We start from the raw sequence: 22,251 nt of genomic DNA, 5'->3' as shown, positions 1-22,251 counted from the left end.
CAGTCTCAGGGTTCATCCCAGGCTGGATCCAAGACAAACCATGAGCCTGAGTCCCAAGCTAGCTGCACTGCTCCTGGGTGGAGCAAGTGACTGGGCTGTGAAAATCCTTCTCTGGGGGTGAGACTTGAGTAAGGGGCCTGAAGACTTACCGGATCATTGCAGAAATCACAGAGGTCATTGCCGCCTATAAACAGGGTTATTATCTTCCAGTCTTCTTGAAAGTGTATCCTCTGAAACAAATAGGAAACACACAAGTAAGCACCTTGTCCCAGAGTCAAGTCAAGCTGAACACAAAGTGCTTGACACTAGAAAGCATGGGTCCTCACACACCTGAGTGTTTCGTGGGCTTCCATATTCTCCATTCTCTGGTTCTGGGGTCCTGAGATCATAGGTACTAATGGTTCATTTATTTTAGGTGGAATTACTGAACTCTGTCCACACACAAAAGCACACAGGTCACAGTTTCCATGTGTGCTGGTTGAGTGGATACAGACGCCCTCTGAGCTCTGTTCCTCCATCTCCAGCACAGCAAGGAAGTCGGGAGGGGATAAGGAAGCTGGTCATGGCCATGGGAAAGGAATGTGTGTTCCAAAATCTTCTAGAAATCCTGGATTCTAATTTTGCCTTAAGGGAGAAAGGACCACCTTTCATAAAGAGAGGGCTCTCCAGATCTGGAGTACTCACACTGGTGAATAGCTCTGCCCATGAACTAGTCAAGCCAGAGAGGCTGGGTAGAGAGCAGCTCTAAGCACATGCTCTGAAAAGATTTTGCCACCTCTGGGATCTGTCTCCTCCAAGGGGACCTGGAGAAGTATGTGAAGTCACAGGGCTGTGTGGAGGGGTGCAGCTATACACAGTCCATAAACCATGGCCCCAGGGCAGCCATGGCCCTCACAACCTCTTATATTGCCCCAGGCTTACATAGCTTTGCTTCTGTGATCTACACTTCCAAAACAGGGTGGAAGGAGAAAGGTGAGAACAAGATCCAGAAAAGTTTGACATTAAGGGTAGAAATACCCTGAAAACCCCTGATAACAGGCTTCAGTATACATTAAGTTTTACATAACTCATCCTAATCTTCCTTTTTAAATTATTTTGCCCACCTGGAAACCGCTGTAAAAAGCCTCTGAATTGGGACCCTTGCTTTCATTTAAGGGAGAACCTCATATTCGTCTTTCACAACGCAGTCAAACATCTCCTCTACTTTTATTTTTTGGTACTGCTCCTTGCAGAGCAGGGCTCTCTCATGGGCCATGTGCCCAGAATAACAGCCAAACATCTCCTTCTCAAGGCTTCCCTGACTCTCCTAAGCAGAGGGGCCTGTCCCTTCTGCACGCGACCCCATCTTATCCAGAGCCCTTTTGATGGAGCACAGGCCAACTGTTTCCTAATTTGATTCTTGACATTGGTCTCCCCTTCCAAGCTCCTTGAGGACAGGACTGTGCTGATTCTTTTATATATCTCCAGCCCCAGACTGATGCCCGACTCACAGTAGATGCATAATTTCAACAGCTAACTGACTGAATGAATGAATAGGAATCCCCCTTCCAGAGGAGCAGCGTTTCAGGCTTCAGATGTGTCTGCTAGAAACCCAAGCTGGGCTCCCTACCACTCCTCAATCCGCAGCTGATCTCTGTATCCATGGATTTTTCCTGCCTACTTCCCCTCCCAAGGAGTCCCACCTGGAGCCCCCTGAGACCCACCGTGTCATTCTTCATCAGGTCCACCAGCCTCCTGGCCTGGACAGGTAAATCCCTGCAGGGACACACCAGAGGAAGCGCTGTGAGGAGCAGGGACTGGCAGGGGCACTTAGCAGAGAGAACAATAATCAAATGTATGGTGGAGGAAGGCCCAGTGTGGGCCTCCTGCAGGAAATGGACTGAAGGCCATGTCACAGAGCTCCTTCCCCATTCAGGTTCCACTGTGGGATGGGGGTGGGACGGTGGCTGTGCTTGGGAAGGCCAGAGCACTGTGCATAGGAGGGGGTAACTCTCAGTGTGACTATTTTCCTTTTTTTCTTCTTCCTGAGATGGACTCTCGCTCTGTCGCCCAGGTTGAAGTGCAGTGGCGTGATCTCTGCTAACTGCAACCTCCACTTCCTGAGTCCAAGAGACTCTCCTGCCTCAGTCTCCTGAGTAGCTGAGATTACAGGCATGTGTCACCATGCCGAGCTAATTTTTGTATTTTTAGTAGAGATGGGGTTTCACCATGTTGGCCAGGCTGCGCTCAAACTCCTGACCTCATGATCCACCTGCTTTGGCCTCCCGAAGTGCTGGGATTACAGGCGTGAGCCACTGTGCCTGACCCGTGTGACTATTTTCTGATTGACATATTTGACAGTTTACTTTTCTTTTCCTTCCAAGCCAGGCTTGTTCAGGCACATGGAAGGTTTGCCTGTGAGTATTTCACATCTTGCACATATCATGGCACCTCCCATTTTGGCAGGTGTCATGGCCTAAGCCCTCGTACACTTAAGATAACAGTCTAGCCAGACGCATCTGGGTTGGACACTTAGGCACCTCTTGGTAACTGTGTGAAAGTGACTTAAATTCTTAGTTCAAAAAGACTGCAAAATGGAGACAAACTCACTGATCCCAGAGGGTCATTGGGAGCAGCAGATGAAATGGGCAAAGCTACCCCAGGGAATAGGAGCCACTGCTGGTGCCAGAGCGCCAGGGTTTGAATCCTGGCTCTGTATAAGAGAGTTGTGAAACTGACTAGCTCTGAGACCTTGGCTGATGACTGGATCCCACAAACTCTCAGTTTTTCCCTTTGGGAAATGGGGATGGTAGCACACTTTCTTCGTGGAGTTTTTGGGGAAATTAAATGAGGTGCCATATGAAGAACTTACAGCAGTGCTTGGCACATGGTATGCAACCACTGAATTATTTCTGCCGTCATTACCACTGTCATCATTGATAAAGACCCCGGCACAGGGCTTAGCAGGAAACATTAGTGGTCAGCCTCTTCCACTCTTATCTGTTAGCCCAACTGGCCTGATGTGAGTCACAGTACACTAGGTATTCGATCACCTGGGCGGGGACTTTAGGTAAGTCATATAACCTTTTTGAGCCTTGATTTCCTCGTTTGTAAATCTGAAGTTATCAGAGGAGCAGCTCTGTCTATGGAACAGAGTTTGGGGATGATTACTCAACCCCTCTGAAGCTCAATTTTTTTTTTTTTTTTTTTTTTTTTTGAGACTGAGTCTCACTCTATCACCCACGCCGGAGTGCAATGGCGTGATCTTAGCTCACTGAAACCTTCGCCTCCTGGGCTCGACCGATTCTTGTGCCTCAGCCTCCTGAGTCCACCACCACGCCCAGCTAATTTTTGTATTTTTAGTAGCGACTGGGTGTTGCCATGTTGGCCAGGCTGACCTCAAACTCCTGACCTCGAGTAATCCACCCACCTTGGCCCCCCAAAGTGCTGGGATTACAGGCGTGAGCCACTGCGCCCTGCCGAAGCTCAATTTTATCATCAGTAAAACATGGGAGTCACCTTCTGCTCTGTTCATCTCATGTTTCTTGTGCAGAACACAGGTGCCTTGTAAATGGTGCACTGATGTATCTGCATGAGGGCCATTGTCAGACCTGGAATGAAGCCTGCAGGGCACAAGGCCAGACTATATGGTCAAGTTGATGCATTTGTTCAGGCCATGTGGCCTCTTTGTGCTATAGTTTCTTCAATTCTAATACAGGAATAATCCCCAACTTTTCCCTGCCACCCAGGATGTGCTTGGATTGCTTGCATGAATGACCCCCAAGGCCACTGGCAGTGCCAGGACAGAAACCCAGGGCCATATGAATCACATTCATTTGGTTACTTTTATGCTCTTGGCTCTAAGGTTTCATTCTTGGATGCCTCCCTGACCTAATCATACTTACCACTGCCTTTCCTCTCATATTACCAGCCCACATATGCTTGGAAAAAGCAAGATTATGGTACTATTAAAGTAAGCCAAGAAATTAACGCAGGAAATCTGTAGCCTTTTAACTCTATCCCCATCAAAAGGAAAAGAAAGCCCCAGAATTCATCATAAGACCTATTGGGCTTTGTGTTAGCTGTTACTTTGGATACTGTGCCCCCTTTCCCACTGGTGATGAATGAGAAAGCTCCTTAGGTGGCTCGTGGTCTCAGGATGGTGCTGAGAGCTGGAAGGATGTCAGGAAATCTAGGAACCTAACCACATGAGCCTAGGCTACATGGTAGTGTGATGTTTGTGATTAAAAATAGGATTTAGAAAAAAACAAATAATCCCATCGAAAAGTGGGCAAAGGACATGCATGGTCAATTCTCAAAAGAAGATATACAAACAGCCAACAAACATGAAACAGTGCTCAACATAACCAATTATCAGGGAAATGCAAATTAAAACCACAATGAGATGCTACTTTACTACTGCAAGAATGGCCATAATTAAAATGTCAAAAAATAGTAGATGTTGGCCTAGATATGGTGAGCTCAGGAGTTCAGGACCAGACTGGCCAACATGGTGAAACCTCATCTCTACCAAAAAATACAAAAAAAATTAGCCTGGCATGGAGGTTTGTGCCTGTGATCCCAGATACTTGGGAGGCTGAGGTGGGAGAATTGCTTGAACCTGGGAGGTGGAGGTTGCAGTGAGCTGAGATCGTGCCACTGTACTCCAGCCTGGGCAACAGAGCAAGACCCTGTCTCAAAAAAAAAAAACAAAACGAGAATGATATAATGGACTCTGGGGACTCAGAGAGGAAGGGTGGGGTGGGGGAAGATGAGGAATTAAAGATTATATATTGGGTATGTTGTACTCTGCTTAGGTGGCAGGTATACAAAAAATCTCAGAAATTACCACTGAAGAACTTACTCATGTAACCAAAAACTACCTGTACCCCAAAAAGTGTTGAAATAAAAATTATAAATACAAATAGTATAAAAAAGAAAGGGTCTTCCTATTTATTTTTCCTTGATTAGGTATAGCATTCACTTGCCCTCTGAGCAGGCAGCAAACCCCAAGAAACACTCAAGGCTTTGGAGTGCAGTGGAGGGATGGGACCTAGGAAAGCTGACCTGCCCACTCTTGAGGGACAACCTAGCTGTGCCCAGGGACCACGACCATGATGGCTGTGCCCGCTGATGTTTCCCCCAGGTGGGCCTGCTATTTTACTGCATGACGGCCAGGATCACCATTCTGACCATGTGTCATGTGTCCACTATTTACAGCTTGCCAGAACGTTCATATCTAATACAGCATTTGAGCTTCACAACTGCCCTATGGGAGAGGTTCCTAATTAGCCCCACCTCTTAGAGTCTGAGGCTTAGAGAGGCCAGGGAGGAAACCGCGCTCGCACCCAGGGCTTCCCCTCCCAGGGCCGGTGCTTTTCCTGGGACACAGGAAGGATACAGTCTAGAGCCTGAAAGGCACAGCTAAGGAAGTGAGGGAGAGCAGGACTCTGAAACAACAGTGACATAGCAGTGACAACTGGGATGCAGTGAGGCCAGTTATGACCCATGTCTTACGTGAGATTTACAGACAGGCAAAGTAATATGCTCAGAGCATATGCCTGACACCACAGTCCACTGTGACTAGTTTCTGAGGGTAGGTGTTAGGGTAGGCTCATAGATTTCTGGGACACCTCCAAGAGAGCCATAAACTCAGTTTAGGCCATGCCCACTCCGGTCCCCAGAGGACCTGTGCTGTTCACTGCCCCGTCACCCCTACTCACTCAGCTCGGTCTCCTGCCACAGCCTGGTTTAAGAAGGCATTAGCACTGGTTTCCTTCCCAGTGCCAATTGAGAAGCCCTTCAGGGATGGGTTGAATTCCCGGAAGATGTCTACAAATACAAGGAAAAGACATGCTTAGTGACTACTGCAAAGCAATCTTCAAGTTCCTTTGATGAGCAGCGGTGGATGGTGGGGAGCAGAGTCCCCACTCCACAGCCCCTACTCTCACCCCAACCTTCACTCAGCGTGGGAAGAAAGTGTTCCGCTGCCTTAACCACATGCAGCACATGACAGCTGTCTCATCAATTATTGTTGAAGAAGTGTGAGTCTGGGTTACATGCTTTCCTCACGTATTTTTGTTTTTTTCTAAACATAGTAGCTTTATTGAGATATAATTCACTTACCATAAAAATTCACCAATTTAAAGTATACAGTTCAATAACTTTTAGTATATTCACACAGCTGTACAGGCATCACTACGTAATCAACTTTAGAACATGTTCATCACCCTAGAAAGAAACCCAGTGCCCACTGATGGTCACTCCCCATTCGCTCCAACCTCCTGGCAATCACAGACCTATGCTGTCTCTGTAGTCTTGCTTATTCAGGCCATTTCATAGGAATGAAACCATATACTCCAACATACCTTTTGTGACTGGCCTCTTTCACTTCGCATACTGTTTTCAACATTCACCCGTGTTATAGCATGCATCGTACTGCATTCCTTCTTACTGTTGAATAATATTCCACCGCATGAATATACCACATTTTATTTATTCATTCTTCAGTTGATGGGGCTTTGGGGTTTACCCATTTTGACTATTATGAAAAATGCTGCTATGAACATTTGTGTACAAATTTTTCTGTGGATTTCTCTTGGAAATATATCTAAGAATGGAAAAGGTTAAACAGAGTTTAACCTTTTGAGGAACTGCCAGGACTTTTCCCAAAGCAGCGGCACCATTTTTCATTCCCACCAGCAGTTTATGAGGGCGTCAATTTTTCCACATTCTCACCAACACTTATTATTTTTTTTTATTATAGCCATACTAGTGGATGTAAATTGGTAACTCATTTTGGTTTTGATTTGCACTGATGGCTACTGATGTTGAGTATTTTTTTATGTGCTTGCTAGCCATTTGTTTATCTTCTGTGGAGAAATGCTTATTCAGATACCTTGCCCATTTTTAATTTGGTTGTCTTTTTATTATTGAGTTGTAAGTTCTTTATAATTTCTAGATACAAGTTTCTTATTAGATATAGGATTGGCAAGTACTTTCTTCCACTCTTTGGGTCATCTTTACTTTCTTTGATATATGATTTGATATCCTTTGAAGCACAAACTATCAATTTTTTTTTTCGCCACTTGTGCTCTTAGTGGTATGTCTAAGAAGACTTTGTTTAGCTCAAGATCATAAATATTTGCTCTTATATTTTCTTCTTATAGTTTTAGCTCTTACATTTAGTGAATTTTTGTATAAGGTGTGAGGTAGGAGCCCAACCTCATTTTTTTGCACGTAACTACCTAGTTGTCTCAGCACAATTTATTGAAAAGACTACTCTTTCTCCATTGAATAGTTTTGGCATCCTTGCTGAAAATGAGTTAACCATGAATATGAGAGTTTAATTTCTCTCAATCTTAGTCCATTGGTTGATATGTCTATCCGTAAGCTAGTACCACATATCTTGATTACTATAGCTTTATAATAGTAAGTTTTGAAATTGGGAAGTATGAATCCTTCGAATTTGTCCTTTTTACAGATTTCTTGGGATATTCCGAGTCCCTTAAATTTCCACATGAATTTTAGGGTCAGTTTGCAAATTTCTGCAAAGGAGCTAGCTGGAGTTTTGACAGGGATCACATTGAATCTGTAGATTGATTTGGGGGGTATTATCATTTTAAGAATATTAAATCTTCCAATCCATGAACATCAAATGTTTTCCTATTTATTTAGGTCTTTAATTTCTTTCAGCAATGTTTTGTGATCTTAAGAGTAAAACAGATGCTTTTTTTTTTTGGTTAAATTTATTCCTAAGTATTTTATTATTTTTGATGCTATTGTAAATGGAATTATTCATTTCATTTTAGGATTTTAGCAATGCTAACTGCTAGTATAAAGAATTATAATTGATTTTTATATATTCCTTTGTACCTTGCAATCACTGAACTCATTTATTAGCGCTAATTTTTTTAGTGGATTTCTTGGGATAGTCTCTGCATGATATCATGTCATCTTTAAATAGAAGTGGTTTATTTCTTTATTTCCAATCATGGTACTTGTTCTTTCATTTTCTTGCCTAACTGCCATGGCCAGTATGATGTTGAACGAAAGTAGCACGAGCATGCATCCTTGTCTTATTCCTGAAACCAGAGAGGGGCCAGCATTCCATCTTCCACCATTGCCTATGATGTCAGCTGTGGGCTTTTAGAAGACACCCTTTATCAGAGTGAGGAATTTTCCTTCTAGTCCTAATTTGTTGAGTATTTTTTTTTTAATTTTTTGTTTGTTTGAGACAGAGTCTTACTCTGTTGCCCAGGCTGGAGTGAAGTGGCACAATCTCGGCTCACTGCAACCGCTGGCTCCCAAGCTCAAGGGATTCTTATGCCTCAGCCTCCCGAGTAGCTGAGACTACAGGCACCCACCACCACACCTGGCTAATTTTTGTGTTTTTAGTGGAGACGGGGTTTCACCATGTTGGCCAGGCTAGTCTCGAACTTCTGACCTCAAGTGATCTGCCCGCCTAGGCCTCACAAAGTGCTGGGATTACAGGCGTGGGCCACTGCGCCCAACCTTTGTTGAGTGTTTCTGTTGTGAAGTGGTGTTAGATGTTTGTTGAATACCTTTTCTGATCCATTAGATGATCAAGATATGTGGTTTTTGTCTTTTATCCTATTGACATAGAATATTACATTAATTGATTTTGAGGTTTAAAACTAACCGTGTATTCCTGGGCTAATTCCACTTAGTCATGAGGTATAATTGTTTTATATTGTTGGATTTTGTTTGCTAGTATTTTGCATAGGGTTTATGGGTCAACATTCATAATATTACTGGTCATAGTTTTCTTCCCTTGTGATGACTTTGTCTTATTTTGCTCTCAGGGTAAAACTCACAGAATGAGTTGTGAAGTATTCCTTCCTCTTCTGTTTTTGAGAGGAGTTTGTGAAGAACTGGTAATTGATACCAATGTTTGATAGAATTCACCAGTGAAGCCAGAAAAAGTGTTTGCTTTTTTTGTTTGGAAGTTTTAAAATTATTAATTCAATCTCTTTGCTTGTTATAAATCTATTCAGATTTTCTACTTTTAATTAAGTCAATTTCAGTAGTTTGTGCCTTTTGAGGAATTTGTCCTTTTCATCTAAGTTACCTGATTTATTGGCATACAATTGTTCATACTATTCTCTTATAATCCTTTTTATTTCCGTATGGTTGGAAGTATCTCCTCTTTCATTCTTGATTTTGAGTCCTCCTCCCTTTTGCCAGTCTAATGAAAGGTTAGTCAGTTTTGTTGAACTTTGCAATCTCATGCATTCTAATTGCCTTTACTCAACTGGATCCACACCTTCACTTTTTCATCCTTCCAACTTGACTGAGCCCTCCTGAGAGCAGGGTCTCTATATACCCCAGGGCCTCATAAAATGCTCAATAAATGTTTATGGACTGAATTAGAAATAAAGTTCACACAAGCTTGGAGAATTGTTCAAAGTCAAGTAGCTGCTGAGGATGGCTGGTTTCTCAGCTCCAACACGGGATGCTTGCCCCCCGTCTCACAGTCCACTAGGATGTGAGAAAGAAACTGGCCGGGTAGCAATCAGGACTTAAAGGCTCCATGGCGTCCAGCAGAGTGCTTCTAGAACCCAGCACTGCTGCAGGTTTACCAACGCAGGTGGACTGGACTCATTCCTTCAGGCTTTGGGGGCATGAGGCTAATAAATGGAAATTGCTCCGATTTCTACTCAACAGAACTGTTAAATCACCCAAGCGATTTGAAAGTGGAATGGCTTGTCCTAGGAGGTGGTAGGTTCCCTAGAAGGCAGCCAGAACTCAGCACAGCCTACCCAGCTACTTAGTGGGAATATCATAGGGTGGAAACACACAACTGGATAGGGCAGCAGCTTGCTGGCATAGGCAGATATCTCTGCCAGGAACATTCTCTCCCCTTTCCTTACCTGAATTCTAATTCTTGAAGCTCCTTTTCAGAAGACAGGGTCAACAGCCTCTATGTTTATTTTCCCCTAAGCTTTGTACACATCTATAAATATTAGTCATGTGTCCATCTTTAGGAAGACATGCAGCCAAAGAGACTTGGGTGATGTCATCAGGACACTGTTCTCCTATTTCCCAAGCACCAGCACTGGAGTATTTGCTGGATTAAATTGAACAGGGAGTTCAATTTAATCCAGCAAATACTGGATTAAACTGAACAAGCTGCTGCCCTATCCAGGGAGTTGAACAGGGATTCTGTTCTGCCTTTACATTCTTATGAGTTTTCTAACACATTTCCATATAGTTATTTCCCCCCTACAATCAAGTAGTCTTCACATCTCTAGCAAGAAGAATCTAAACAGCTGCTATTCCATTTCTGGGGAGTCATCCACCTGAGGGGTGGCAAAGTCTCAATTCTTTGTAAATTACTTTGGTAAAAGAGGTGAAGTACATCCAATCATCGTGTCCATGATATGAGCCTGGGAATTAGAGAGCCCAGAAAGCTGTTGTATACATTGGGCCATCCCACAGCCAAGTTAATCACACTCACAGAAGCACCCTGAACCATCTCCTAGCAATAGAGGAACTGACTTAGAGCTCACATGGGTAGATCTAGATGTAAAGAAGGCAGGGAGTGCCTGGGGCACAGAACTGCATCCACGTAAATTCAACAGGATTACAAATAACCAAAACAGGTAAGTGAAGTCTGCCCAGCTCAGCTCTGCCTATGTGGAGATTAAGCTATGAGATCCCCATCATCCAAGTCTTGGTGGCTTCAAGTTCAACTTGTAAGCTTCTAAAGATATATTACAAAGGGATATGTACCAGAAAAGTAAACGAGAATGGGACCAATCAAATACCTCTCAGGCAAAATTATCAGCCAGAAGATTCCAGGAGAAGAATTCAGTTTAAACATTTATTGCTTGCGTAGTTTAAGAACAAGCACGGAGATGTGTCTGCACTGGGGAGAATTTAAAACAAGAATATAGTCAGGCTTTAAAAAATCATTCTGCCTGTAGTTCCAGCACTCTGGGAGGCCGAGGCAGGCAGATCCACGAGGTCAGGATATCAAGACCATCCTGGCCAACATGGTGAAACCCCGTCTCTACTAAAAATACAAAAATTAGCCGGGTGTGGTGGCGCGCGCCTGTAGTCCCAGCTATTCGGGACGCTGAGGCAGGAGAATCGCTTGAACCCGGGAGGCAGAGGTTGCAGTGAGCCGAGATCGCGACACTGCACTCCAGCCTCCAGCCTGGCAACAGAGCGAGACTATGCCTTAAAAAAAAAAAAAAAAAAAAAAGCATTCCGAGCACGTTGGTAGGGAAGTAAATTAAGGAAAGTGTTGCGCTCCAAAGATGGCTGCGTCCGCACAGTCCGCACACGGTAACTTCACTGCTTCCTGCGGCAAAAGCAGCAGTTCCTACAGCAACCCCGCAATTCAATGTCTACGCGCAGCGATGCCTGCGCCCCAGGTGCCTGGATCGATGCCTCTCCCAAGGGCGATCTGCTCGGAAAGGCAGGCGCCGCAGACCCGGGTTTTCTTCTTTCTTGAATCACTTTTATTTTCGCTAATCTCATGCCAGATTGTTGAATCACTTTTTAATGACTTGCACTAAGATGTGATCTGAGCTCTTTTTTTTTCCCCACGCTTTACTTTCTTCCTTCCTCGGTAAAGACTCTTCTTGACACTTCCCCGCCCCCGGGCCCCGCCCCAAACCCCCGCTCCGCCTCCAACTCCAAGATTTTCATCACTGGAGCGGAGCGGGGCGGCAGTCTCGGGAGGCAGCGCCCCCTGCTGTATTTAGCGCGCTCCCGCAGCCGGGGCTCCTCCCGAGGCCCGCGCCACCTGCAGGGGGAGCGGGAAGCGCGCAGGGGCTGCCCCAAACCAAGCTGCCCGCCCGGCCGCCGCCTCGTACTCACTCGCCAGGGTGGTGACAGTGCTGATGCTCTCATCTCCGCCGACGCTGTATCGTGGGCCCAAGAAAGAAAATGAAAGGTTAAAATGCCAGCCATGCCGAGACCCTTCAGACAGCAGCAGAAACGCCCGTCTCTCGAGAAACAGCCTGGGGCCTTGGAGCTTGCCCTTCTCCCCATCAGTTCAGTAGAAAAACGGAAAAGCAAACCAGAATACGACTTCCCTCCCCATAGGCCAGAACAGCCAAACAAAAAGCCAGCTTTAAAGCAGGGCTGATTTTTGCAAGTGTTGGGGCGGGGGAGCTAAGTTGCCTCCTTGCACCCCTGCTTTCAAAGGGGAAGTAGTCCCTCTTCTGCCAGCACCGTTCCAGCTAGCCACTGCAGCGGGTGTTATTATTATTGGTGGAAGTGTCGTTTTTAAAAAGTTTCTCTATTTATTCTCTCTTCTTTTCCTGTTTGGCTTGGAAAAGCCGTTTTTAAAAGGTGTCTTCTAAAGAGTCAGCCAACTTCCAAACCAATACGAAAATTCCAAGGTGATCAAAGTTAGATGGGTCTCTAGGCATGAAAATATGCAGCGTTCCAGAGTGGACTGGATTCCCTGCTTTTCCACAAGCGTGTCTAGGAACATCTAAAAGGTTTCCCAAATGTTTGGGTTTTAACTGTGCAGCAACATGAGGAAGGATGCCAGACACTCGGCACCCAGGTTAAAGCAGGTGTCAGATGGAGATGCCAGATTCCAGGTGCGGAAACACCGAGCCTGCCCGGGCTTGTGGCAGAGGTTTGCTCACATGCAGAGCAGAAATAAGCCTGCCCAAAGTGAGACATGATAAGGGAATGCACTGGTAGGGGCCAGGAAACATCTGCTCTGCTTTGTGATCTTTTACCATCTGGCTGTGTGATCTTGGTCAGGTTACTTGCCCTCTCTGAGTCTTGTTTCCTCATCTGTCAAATAAAGGCCCTCTAATAACAATGCTAGTTACCAGCTACTTACTTTGTGTCAAGCACTGTGCTGGCCACTTAAATTCTGTCTAGTCCTCAGACGGTGCTTAGGTAGTAACGTTATTTCTGCATCAGACATGAAGAGAGAAGCTGGGCATGCAGCTGGGCAGCTAGGGCTCAGTTACAACTCTGGTTCCAAAGGCAATGATTTGTGCACCACTCAGGCCACTGCCTCCTTCTGAGATCACATCACAGAGGGAGAAATGGAAGCCAGAGAGGCATTTCCAACCCATTTATATAGTTTCTCTCCTAGACTCCTGGCTCAGGGCTCAGCTACTGTTTTGGGCAATGTAGTGGTTTGAGGAGGATGGTGAATATCTTTTTCAAATGAAACCTAGAAGTTTGTCATAGTAAAGAACAAAGCGGCCCATCCCTCTGCTTAAAGCGTTGTTTTCTAGGATGCTCAGGGGGTTTCCCTTGCCCTGCAATGAAGGGGACTTTGGGGCCTTGCCACACCCTCACTCACCTCCAGGACAGGCCTCGGTACTGAGTCAAGACGTCCAAGATGTTTCCGGATGTGGACCCAGCCCCATTGCCTGCCTGAGAGGAAACAATGAGGGGGTGAGTTTCTCTGCCTTCCCCAGTGACCCCCCTCGGCTTGCCAGCCAGAAAGTCTATGTTCTTATGCCGGCTGGGACTGCCCGGGTGCTCTCTAGGATCTAGGATCTAGGATCTAGGATCTAGGATCTAGGAGACAGCACCAAGTCTCCATGCGCATCCTGCCTTCTCAGAAGAGCGCCCCCTGGGAACGCCTGGTGCCATTCACAGCTCTGCTTCATTCTAAGAAACCCTGCCTAGACCAAGACCGAGTGAAACTTGTCTAGCAAAAGTGCTCTTGAAATTAGACTGTAACTTCTCAAAAGGATACATTTCAGGGTCCTGTTTTTCTCATTTTTTAAAAAGTTATGAAGTATATCATAAAAGGAAATATATCATCGTTTTATACCAATATATCTCACCTATGCACAGCTTAAAATGTAGTAATAATATGAAACCCCACGTGCCCACCATCAGCTGGAGAAAGCACAATGTGGGCACTCTCCAGGTGCGTGCCCCTTGCCTAAAGCACGCTGTTTCTGAGCAGAGTGTTTTGAAGGGCGTGCTGAGACCATTCTCTCAGGCAGTAGGGGGTGAAGGCTAGCCTCCACGAGAGGCCACCCAGGTGTGATCCCTGCTCTCTGGTGCCCAGTTCCTTTGCTACCTGCCAGGCAGGTTCATACCCAAAGTTCTACCTTCCTAGGAATCCCTGAGCAGCTGTGCCAAGATGTGATGACCCCTTGTTCTGAGAGTATCTTTAAGGAGACCAGGGAATTCAGAGGAGGTGATGTCAGGCCCGGTGATAAGCAGTGTATCAGCTGCTAACGCCCAGCCTGCCAGCCCTTCCTGGGAGGTTATGAATAGTCAGGCCTCTTCGGTGAAGAGTGGCGGAGGGGCCATGGAGGAGGCTGCCACAGCACAGGAACAGGGCCCTGGACTCAGGGTCAGGATCCCTGGGTTCTGATCCTGGCTCAAGCACTTTATAAGCTGTATGGCCTTAGCCACTTCACCTTGCCCAGCTTCATTCACTGATTTATTTATTTAGAGACAGGGCCTTGCTCTGTTGCCCAGCCTGGAGTGCAGTGGCAGCATCGTGGCTCACTGCGGTCTTGAAATCCTAGGCTCCAGTGATCTTCCAGCCCCAGCTTTTCGAGTAGCTGGGACTATAGGCATTCACCACCATGCTTGGTTAGTTTTTTCTTTCTTTCTTTTTTTTTTTTTTTTTTTTTGAGATGAGGTCTTGCTATGTTGTCCAGGCTCACCTTGACCTCCTGGCCTCCTTCTGCCCTGGACTTCTAAAGCGCTGGGTTTACAGATATAAGCTGCTATGCCCAGCTATGTTTTTTTTTCATTTTTGTAAAGATGGAGTCTTACTATGCTGCCCAGGCTGTTCTCAACCTCTTGGCCTCAAGTGATCCTCCCACCCTGGCCTCCTAAAGTGTTGGGATTATAGATGTGAGCCATGGGCCCAGCTTTTACTGGTTGTATTTGAAGAAAGTCATACCTCACAGGATTTTGTCATGAGGATATACCCCACTGTGTGGTATGGCATCAATGTGACAGGCCATAGACATGAGAGGTGTCTGCTCATTCTAGGAGAGGATTCAGCTGGACACCTTGTATTCTACTGGCCCAGAGAATAGCAGCTGGACTCTGATGAGTGGCTACTGAATGGAAGCTGTGTCTAGAAAGCTCCGGGCCCCCTAGACCCCAGGCTCTTAAAGGGCCTGGTTCTGCTTTTCGTGGATAGTGCTTTGCAGGGTCTGGGGTGTCATCATGGGGCAGATGCAGAGGGGGGCTTGGAGCATCTTTGGGCTACCCACCTCTTCCATAGACTCCCGTCTTCTCACCCTCCCCCACCTCCCTGCCCCATTAGCACTTGCTCCTGTCTCAATATCTCTTCGCCGCTCTTCTTGGTACCTTTCCTTAGCTTTTCTACATGGACAAAACAAACTGCTGGGTCCTTGAAGGAGTTCTACACCATGATCTAGAGACCTCGTCCAATCCTGCCCCACTACTGATCAGCTGTGTGACTCGGGGAGGGTCACTCCTGTCACCCACATTCCCCCTGGGGTCCCTCCACTTCCTGCTCTGTCCATCTCAGCACTGCGGGAGGAAGATGAGACCAGAATGGAGGCGGAAATCCATGATGGTTAGGGAATGCTGCTGAATGCCAGGGTGGGCCGGGCAACGGAGAGGAGCTGGAGATCAGGACCCGAGATGGCAACATCTAAGAGCCAGCAGTGAGAACTCCTCTCTCCATGTTCCTCTCCAGGTTCTCATATTACTCAAGATCTTTTCCCCTCCTGCCCCTTCTGCATCAGGGTCGCTTACCGTGAGAGAGTCACCCAGGGCCCCAATGACGCTGATGTCAGCTGGCTTCAGCCTGTGAACTGAGAATACAAGCGGGAGTGAGCAGAAAATGGGGACGGGGCGTCTCAGAAAGCACTGGACCTACCTGCTCTGAAGCAAAGGAATATCTTCCAGGATAGCAAAGAAAAAGTCAGCTTTTACCAGCAGGACACCTTGGATAAAAGACAGAAAAAACCCATCCTTGTCAATGGGCTCCGCAACGCCAGCCATGGAGCCTGAGTGCCGGCTTCTTCTCTGGGGCACCTGGACACAGGAACAGGAAGCTGAAAAGCTGGACCCTGCTTTAAGCAGGGAGCTGTGCTTGCATTTGGTGAGACCTGATGCTACCAGGTGAGTAGTGGCAGGCCCTTGGCAGGGAGATGTGGGAGTGGGGAAGGAATTGCCATGAAAATAAAACCAATACTTCATCTATCCTAGGATGTGATGATATTTGGGATAATATATTACATCATTCCATAAAAATCAGTTCAGTTTCTCTAAAGTGAAAGGGGAATACTTTTATACCATTGACTATTTTTTTTAATTGAGAGAAAATTTACATAACTAAAATTAACCATTTAAAGGTGAACGTTTCTGTGGCATTTGGTACATTCACAATGCTGTGCAACTATCCCCGCTGTCTAGTTTTGAAACATTTTCATTACCCCAAAAGGAGACCCTATATCCATTAAGCGGTCCCTCCCCATTTCTCCCTCCTCCCAGTCCCTAGTAACCAGTAATCTGCTTTCTGCCTCTATGGATTTATCTATTCTGGATATTTCATATAAACACAATCATATGTGACTTTATGTCTGGCTTCTACTTTGCATAATGTTTTCAAGTTTCATTTATGTTATAGTATGCATCAATACATTCATTTCATTTGAGACAAGGTCTCACTCTGTCACCTAGGCTGGAGTGCAGTGGCACGTGATCATAGCTCACTGCAGCCTCAACCTCCTGGGCTCAAGTGATGCTCCCACCTCAGCCTCCTGAGTAGTTGGGATTATAGGCATGCACCACCGTGCCCAGCCAGTATTTTTTAATTTTTGTAGAGAGAGAGTCTCCCTGTGTTGCCCAACTCCTGGCCTCAAGTGATCCTCCTGCCTCAGCCTCCCAAAATGCTGGGATTACAGGCATGAGCCACTGAACTCTGCCACTTCATTCCTTTTCATTGTTGAATGATATTCCATTGTATGGATAGACCACACTTCTGTTTATCCATTCATCCATCGATAGGCATTTGGGCTATTTCCGCTTTTTGGCTATTGTGACTGGTATTGCTCTAAATGCCTGTGTACAAGTGTTTGTTTGAATGCCCATTTTTAATTATTTTGGTATACCCCTGAGAGTGGAATTGGTGGGTTACATGGTAATCCTATGGTCAGCTTTTTGAGGAACCATCAAGTTGTTTTCCACAGCTTGATTATATATATTTTTTGCCTTTTGAGTTTAAGCATACTGTGTGATGTGGCAGCTATTAACTCACAGGACAAATATACTGAACACCAAGCAGTGGCTGGGTACTTTGGAGACTACACAGGGATAAGAAATGGATCCCAGCACTTTGGGAGGCTGAGGCGGGTGGATCACAAGGTCAAGAGATCGAGACCATCCTGGTCAACATGGTGAAACCCTGTCTCTACTAAAAATACAAAAAATTAGCTAGGCATAGTGGCGTGTGCCTGTAATCCCAGCTACTCAGGAGGCGGAGGCAGGAGAATTGCCTGAACCCAGGAGGCGGAGGTTGCGGTGAGCCGAGATCGCGCCATTGCACTCCAGCCTGGGTAACAAGAGCGAAACTCCGTCTCAAAAAAAAAAAAAGAAGGAAATGGAGAATGCCGTCAAAAAGCTCACGAGCTAAGGAGAAACCCAGAAATAGCCATAGTTATTATAATGTAAGGCTGATAAACACTAAAGAGAGGTGTGAAGTGATGTGAGGTTATAGAGCTGGAGTGATGATCTCCCCCAGGGGACCTGCGGAGAAGGTTGTGTTTGAATTAAGCCTCAAGAAATAAGAGGAGGAGGAGGGAGAGTGAGTCTGGGTGAGGGAGGGAAAAGCGTGATGATAGATGGTTGTGGTATGGTCAAGCTTGGCTGTCTCAAAAGCCCAGCTAGTCACACAGTTTGGCTTGCATGAAGCGTATATGAGAAAGCTAAGAGAAAACCACCTTGGAAAGGTAGGTTAGGGCCACACGCCTTTTATGCATGGCTAAGAAGTTAGGAGTTTAACATAGATATTGCTATATATGTAATGACCCACATACACACACAGGTATTCTATCTGCCTACCCCTTTACCTTATAGACGTAAGAATGTGAATCCTATGCATTTGGGGGACCACGTCTGAATTCCTTAAGCTACACATAGCTTGATCTCTCAAGTCCCAAGCTCACCTCCCACTTCCCAGGTCACCCTGACTTGGCCACACGTCCGCCCTTGCCAATGCACTTCTGTCCTGTCTCATGGTGCAATGCTGCACTAAATTGTTGAAATAGCTCTTGTGGTTTGGAAGAAGCCTAGTGCAGAGTTTGTACCAGGGAGCGGCCCACCCTGGCGAGGAGAAGGCCGTCATTTCAGTGGGCCATTGCTCATGAGGGATAAACTAAAAGTCATCTGGAGGAGGCTTTCTCAACAGCCTTCTTTGCCAAAGACAGTTTATAAAACCTTCAGCATAGCTGGGCACAGTGGCTCTGCCTGTAATCCCAGCACTTTGGGAGGCCAAAACGGGCAGATCACCTGAGGTCAGGAGTTCGAGACCAGCCTGTCCAAAATGGTGAAATCCCATCTCTACTAAAAATACAAAAATTAGCCAGGTGTGGAGGTGTGCGCCTGTTATCCCAGCTACTTGGGAGGCTGAGGCATGAGAATTGCTTGAACCTGGGAGGAGGGGGCTGCAGTGAGTTGAGATTGAGTCACTGTACTCCAGCCTGGGTGATAGAGCTAGACTCTGTCTCCCAAATTAAAAAAAAAAAAAGCCTTGAAACACAGGACGAGATGATTTGGGACGAGATGATTTTGACACAGCTGGACTACATACAACCCACAGCACCCATCAACATCCAAATCATGGCTGTGGAATTATACCCATGCAGGAAGCCGGATTAGCATTGAGTGGAAAGCATACTCAAGGGACTTCCAGGTCTCGTCCACCTTCTTCAATACTATCTGCCAATGGGGACAGCCACTCCCAACGAGGATTTGCTCTCATTGGACAAGTAAAAGTTCTTGCCTCTTTCTGTGAAAGAATACAAGCCCACACATACATAGTTGTAAATGTATGTCTGCAAAATATATAGCTCAGTGGCCCTCAAACTTGAGGCTGCATCAGAATCACCTGGAGAGCCTGTGAAAACACATGGCTGGGCCCCACCTTCGGAATTTTTGGCTTAATGGGTCTGGGGTGGGCCCAAGGATTTGCATTTCTAACAGGTTTCCAGGTAACACCGATGCTGCTAGTCCAGTCTGGGTACCACATTTTGAGAACCACTGACAGAGACACGTGATTATCAAAGCCGTTGACTGCAGTCGAGTACTGAGCTTGGACCTGAAAAGCCTGGAATGAAGCCCAGGAGGCGGACGCTGCAGTGAGCTCTGATCACACCACCGCACTCCAGCCTGGACAACACAGTGAGCCCATCTCTAAAAATATATAAATAAATAAGTAGATATATGGCTGCATGTGACGGCTCACACCTGTAATCCCAGCACTTAGGGAGGCCAAGTTGGGAGAATCACTTGAGCTCAGAAATTCGAGACCAGCCTGGGCAACACAGTGAGACTCCTTCACTAAAAAAGAAAGAAAGACTAGAGCTGTTTCTCCCATGTATACATATAAATTGTCTTGTGCCTCTCACAACTGTAGCTGCCACTGCAAAGCCTGATGACAGCTCTGCCTCTTAGAGTCAAGAGCCACTGAGTGTGTCTTTCCTCAATGTTGTTTCTCCTCCACCTTGCCATGCCTTGAATCCACCCTTACATCACACATACATACACACACATGCATCATGCACAGATACACACATCATGCAGATACACGAAATCATGCAAATACACACATCATGCACACATACATACACACATCGTACACACACATACACCATGCACACATCATGTACACACACACATCTTGCACACATACACATCACGCACACATACACACCACGCACACATACACCATGCACACATACACACATGCACATACACATGCACACACATCATGCACACACACATACACCATGCACACATACATACACACACATGCACGCATACACATTCACACATACACGTACATCATGCACACATACATACACGTGCATCATGCATATATACATACACACACATACACATGCATCACGCACACACACACGCTTCCACATGATTGTAGCGTGCTTGGCTGTTCCCAGCTGTCCACAGCTACACCATGTGGTTCGAAGAACAATATCAAATCACAAAGCCAGCTGCACACATTAGCCCATGTCCACCAGGCTGGGCAGGAGAACTTTAAAAAGAGCTCTTCTCAAAGAAATCAGGCTATGGAGTTAAAAAGGCAAGAAAACAAGACCCTCTCCCTCCAACACTAGAGTAGTTTATTTCAGCTCCTGGTGATGACAGTCAAGCACTATATTCTTACTGCCATAATGTAGCAGTGAATGTGTACAGTGAATCCTGTGCTTACTAGCTAGTGTGCAAAGGTTAGGGGAAATCTTTGGGGCTGGTAAAATATGGAAGAGATGGATACATTTGCTTCAAAAGTATTTTCATTACAGTTTGCTAAACAGGCAGCTGAAACCTACCATTCCTGTCTAAATTTGTAGCAGGCAGAACACACACACACACACACACACACACACACCCCTATGTTTATGTCTATGTGTATGTACATATGTATAGATAGACTGATTTGTCTATGGTCATACCATCCTGAGCCCACCTGATCTCATGTGATAGACTGGTTGATTGTGCTGGGGGTGGTTCTCCAGTTGGCCATTCTGAAGGAGTCTCAGTAAGAGATACAGTAATAAACCAGATGAAGCAAGCCTAGGTGGGAGGAGCTGACTTAATCTGGGATTTTATTGTTAAGATAGAGCACATCGCATTTCATTGGACTAATTTTCCGTAGACCTTGATTTGAGGTTTGTTAATGTCATCATTAATGACAAACACAGCTTAGAAATACAGCAAAGCACTTTAGCATTTGCTCTCCCTGGAAAAAAAACTATTTAGTGATAAGATTAAATTTGTGTGGACTGATTAACTAAACATTATCTGGTACAAATTGTCCACCACCTTGAGAGAAGTTGATAAACACACCATTAACTCATCATGATTTCCACAGAGGGGGCCTCTTATCTGAAGGCCATTCAAGCCATGATGAAGTATCATGAATAGCAAGGAAATTGCACATTAGAATATAGAATGGGGACACTGCCCACTGTCCACGAAGGTTAAACCCAGGAGACAGGCTTGGCATGCTGGTTGTTTGTCTTGTGTAACCCAGCAACTTAAACCACGCGGGGGCCCTAATCTGAAAAAAATACTTTCTCTCCATTGTCACCATCTGTTGCCCAACCTATTTGCCGTCTCATTTTAGGGACTTATGTAAAGACTTCCACAACGGCGGTAAGCAGCCGCCTCAAGACTGGAACCATGTTTTGCCTTTGGAGTCTTCAGTGTGACTTTATATGAACCAATGTGTGTGTGGGAGCTCAATAAATGTGTTAACTGGAATTAAAGGCTAAGTGACTCTGTGACAGGGACTTTACAGATCTCAAAATTTTAGATGATGAAAACCATAGGGCAGGGAAGCACTCCTCTAAGTGTCTTGGGAGAGTTTGAACTTGCCCAGTAGGCTGATTGTGCACAGAGATAAGCAGGCTGTTATTTTCCACAGGGCATCATTCCTTCCTAATGACAGGGTAGGTCAAGTCACAAGACCCCCGAGTAACAGCCTCAGGACCTACAGTGGACACTGCACTGCTGGATCATGATGACACGGTACCCCTAGTGAATGACCACCCAGTGCTGTAACCTGACCATTTTTCATATTGGCTTTTGAAGAGCTAATTTTAGCCAAATGGGTCAAACCAATGACATCAGAGGCTTAGCAAGGAATTGATGGCTTAAAATAAATGAATGAACTGATCTGGTTTATACTATTGGTGACAGTAGCATGTAATTAGCTTTGTGGATCCCTACTTGCAAAAGCTGAATTTTTCCCACTGTGTGGAATTCGCAATTAAGATAGCCACCTTCATCAGAAAGTCAACAAGCCATGTCCCCTGATTCCTCACTGTCACTCTTTTATTTGCAAAAAGTGACTCCTTTTCTCAGTGGGAAAATCCTAAGCCAACTAATAGGTCCAACATATTTTTCTTGATTATGCTAACTATGTTAGGGAGTGGGCCATCTAGCAACAGAACTTGATGTGTTTACAAAGTTGTAAAGTCCATAGGAAGGAACACGTGGCAAATTGCATGTATGCACTGACTAGGAGGAAAACATTCCAAGTTTTTAGTTTTTATTGGCTACCCAATACCA

General features: G+C 45.6%; 1 protein-coding gene across 1 annotated transcript in view; it reads right to left on the bottom strand.

Annotated features, from left to right (window-relative positions):
- The window catches only part of PLB1 (phospholipase B1), a 138,549-nt gene that overhangs the window by 67,564 nt on the left and 48,734 nt on the right, over positions 1-22,251 (bottom strand). Inside the window, exons 18-23 of the mRNA XM_017545647.2 lie at positions 15,694-15,752; positions 13,289-13,362; positions 11,830-11,873; positions 5,703-5,811; positions 1,704-1,755; positions 150-230 (exon numbers count right to left, since the gene is read on the bottom strand). Coding sequence (XP_017401136.2) covers positions 150-230; positions 1,704-1,755; positions 5,703-5,811; positions 11,830-11,873; positions 13,289-13,362; positions 15,694-15,752 — 419 coding nt within the window. The remainder of the gene's footprint in view (positions 1-149; positions 231-1,703; positions 1,756-5,702; positions 5,812-11,829; positions 11,874-13,288; positions 13,363-15,693; positions 15,753-22,251) is intronic.

The sequence above is a fragment of the Cebus imitator genome, unplaced genomic scaffold, assembly GCF_001604975.1.
Source record: "Cebus imitator isolate Cc_AM_T3 unplaced genomic scaffold, Cebus_imitator-1.0 Scaffold180, whole genome shotgun sequence".
In the NCBI taxonomy this organism is placed as follows: domain Eukaryota; kingdom Metazoa; phylum Chordata; class Mammalia; order Primates; family Cebidae; genus Cebus; species Cebus imitator.
This window is presented reverse-complemented; position numbering and strand designations above follow the sequence as displayed.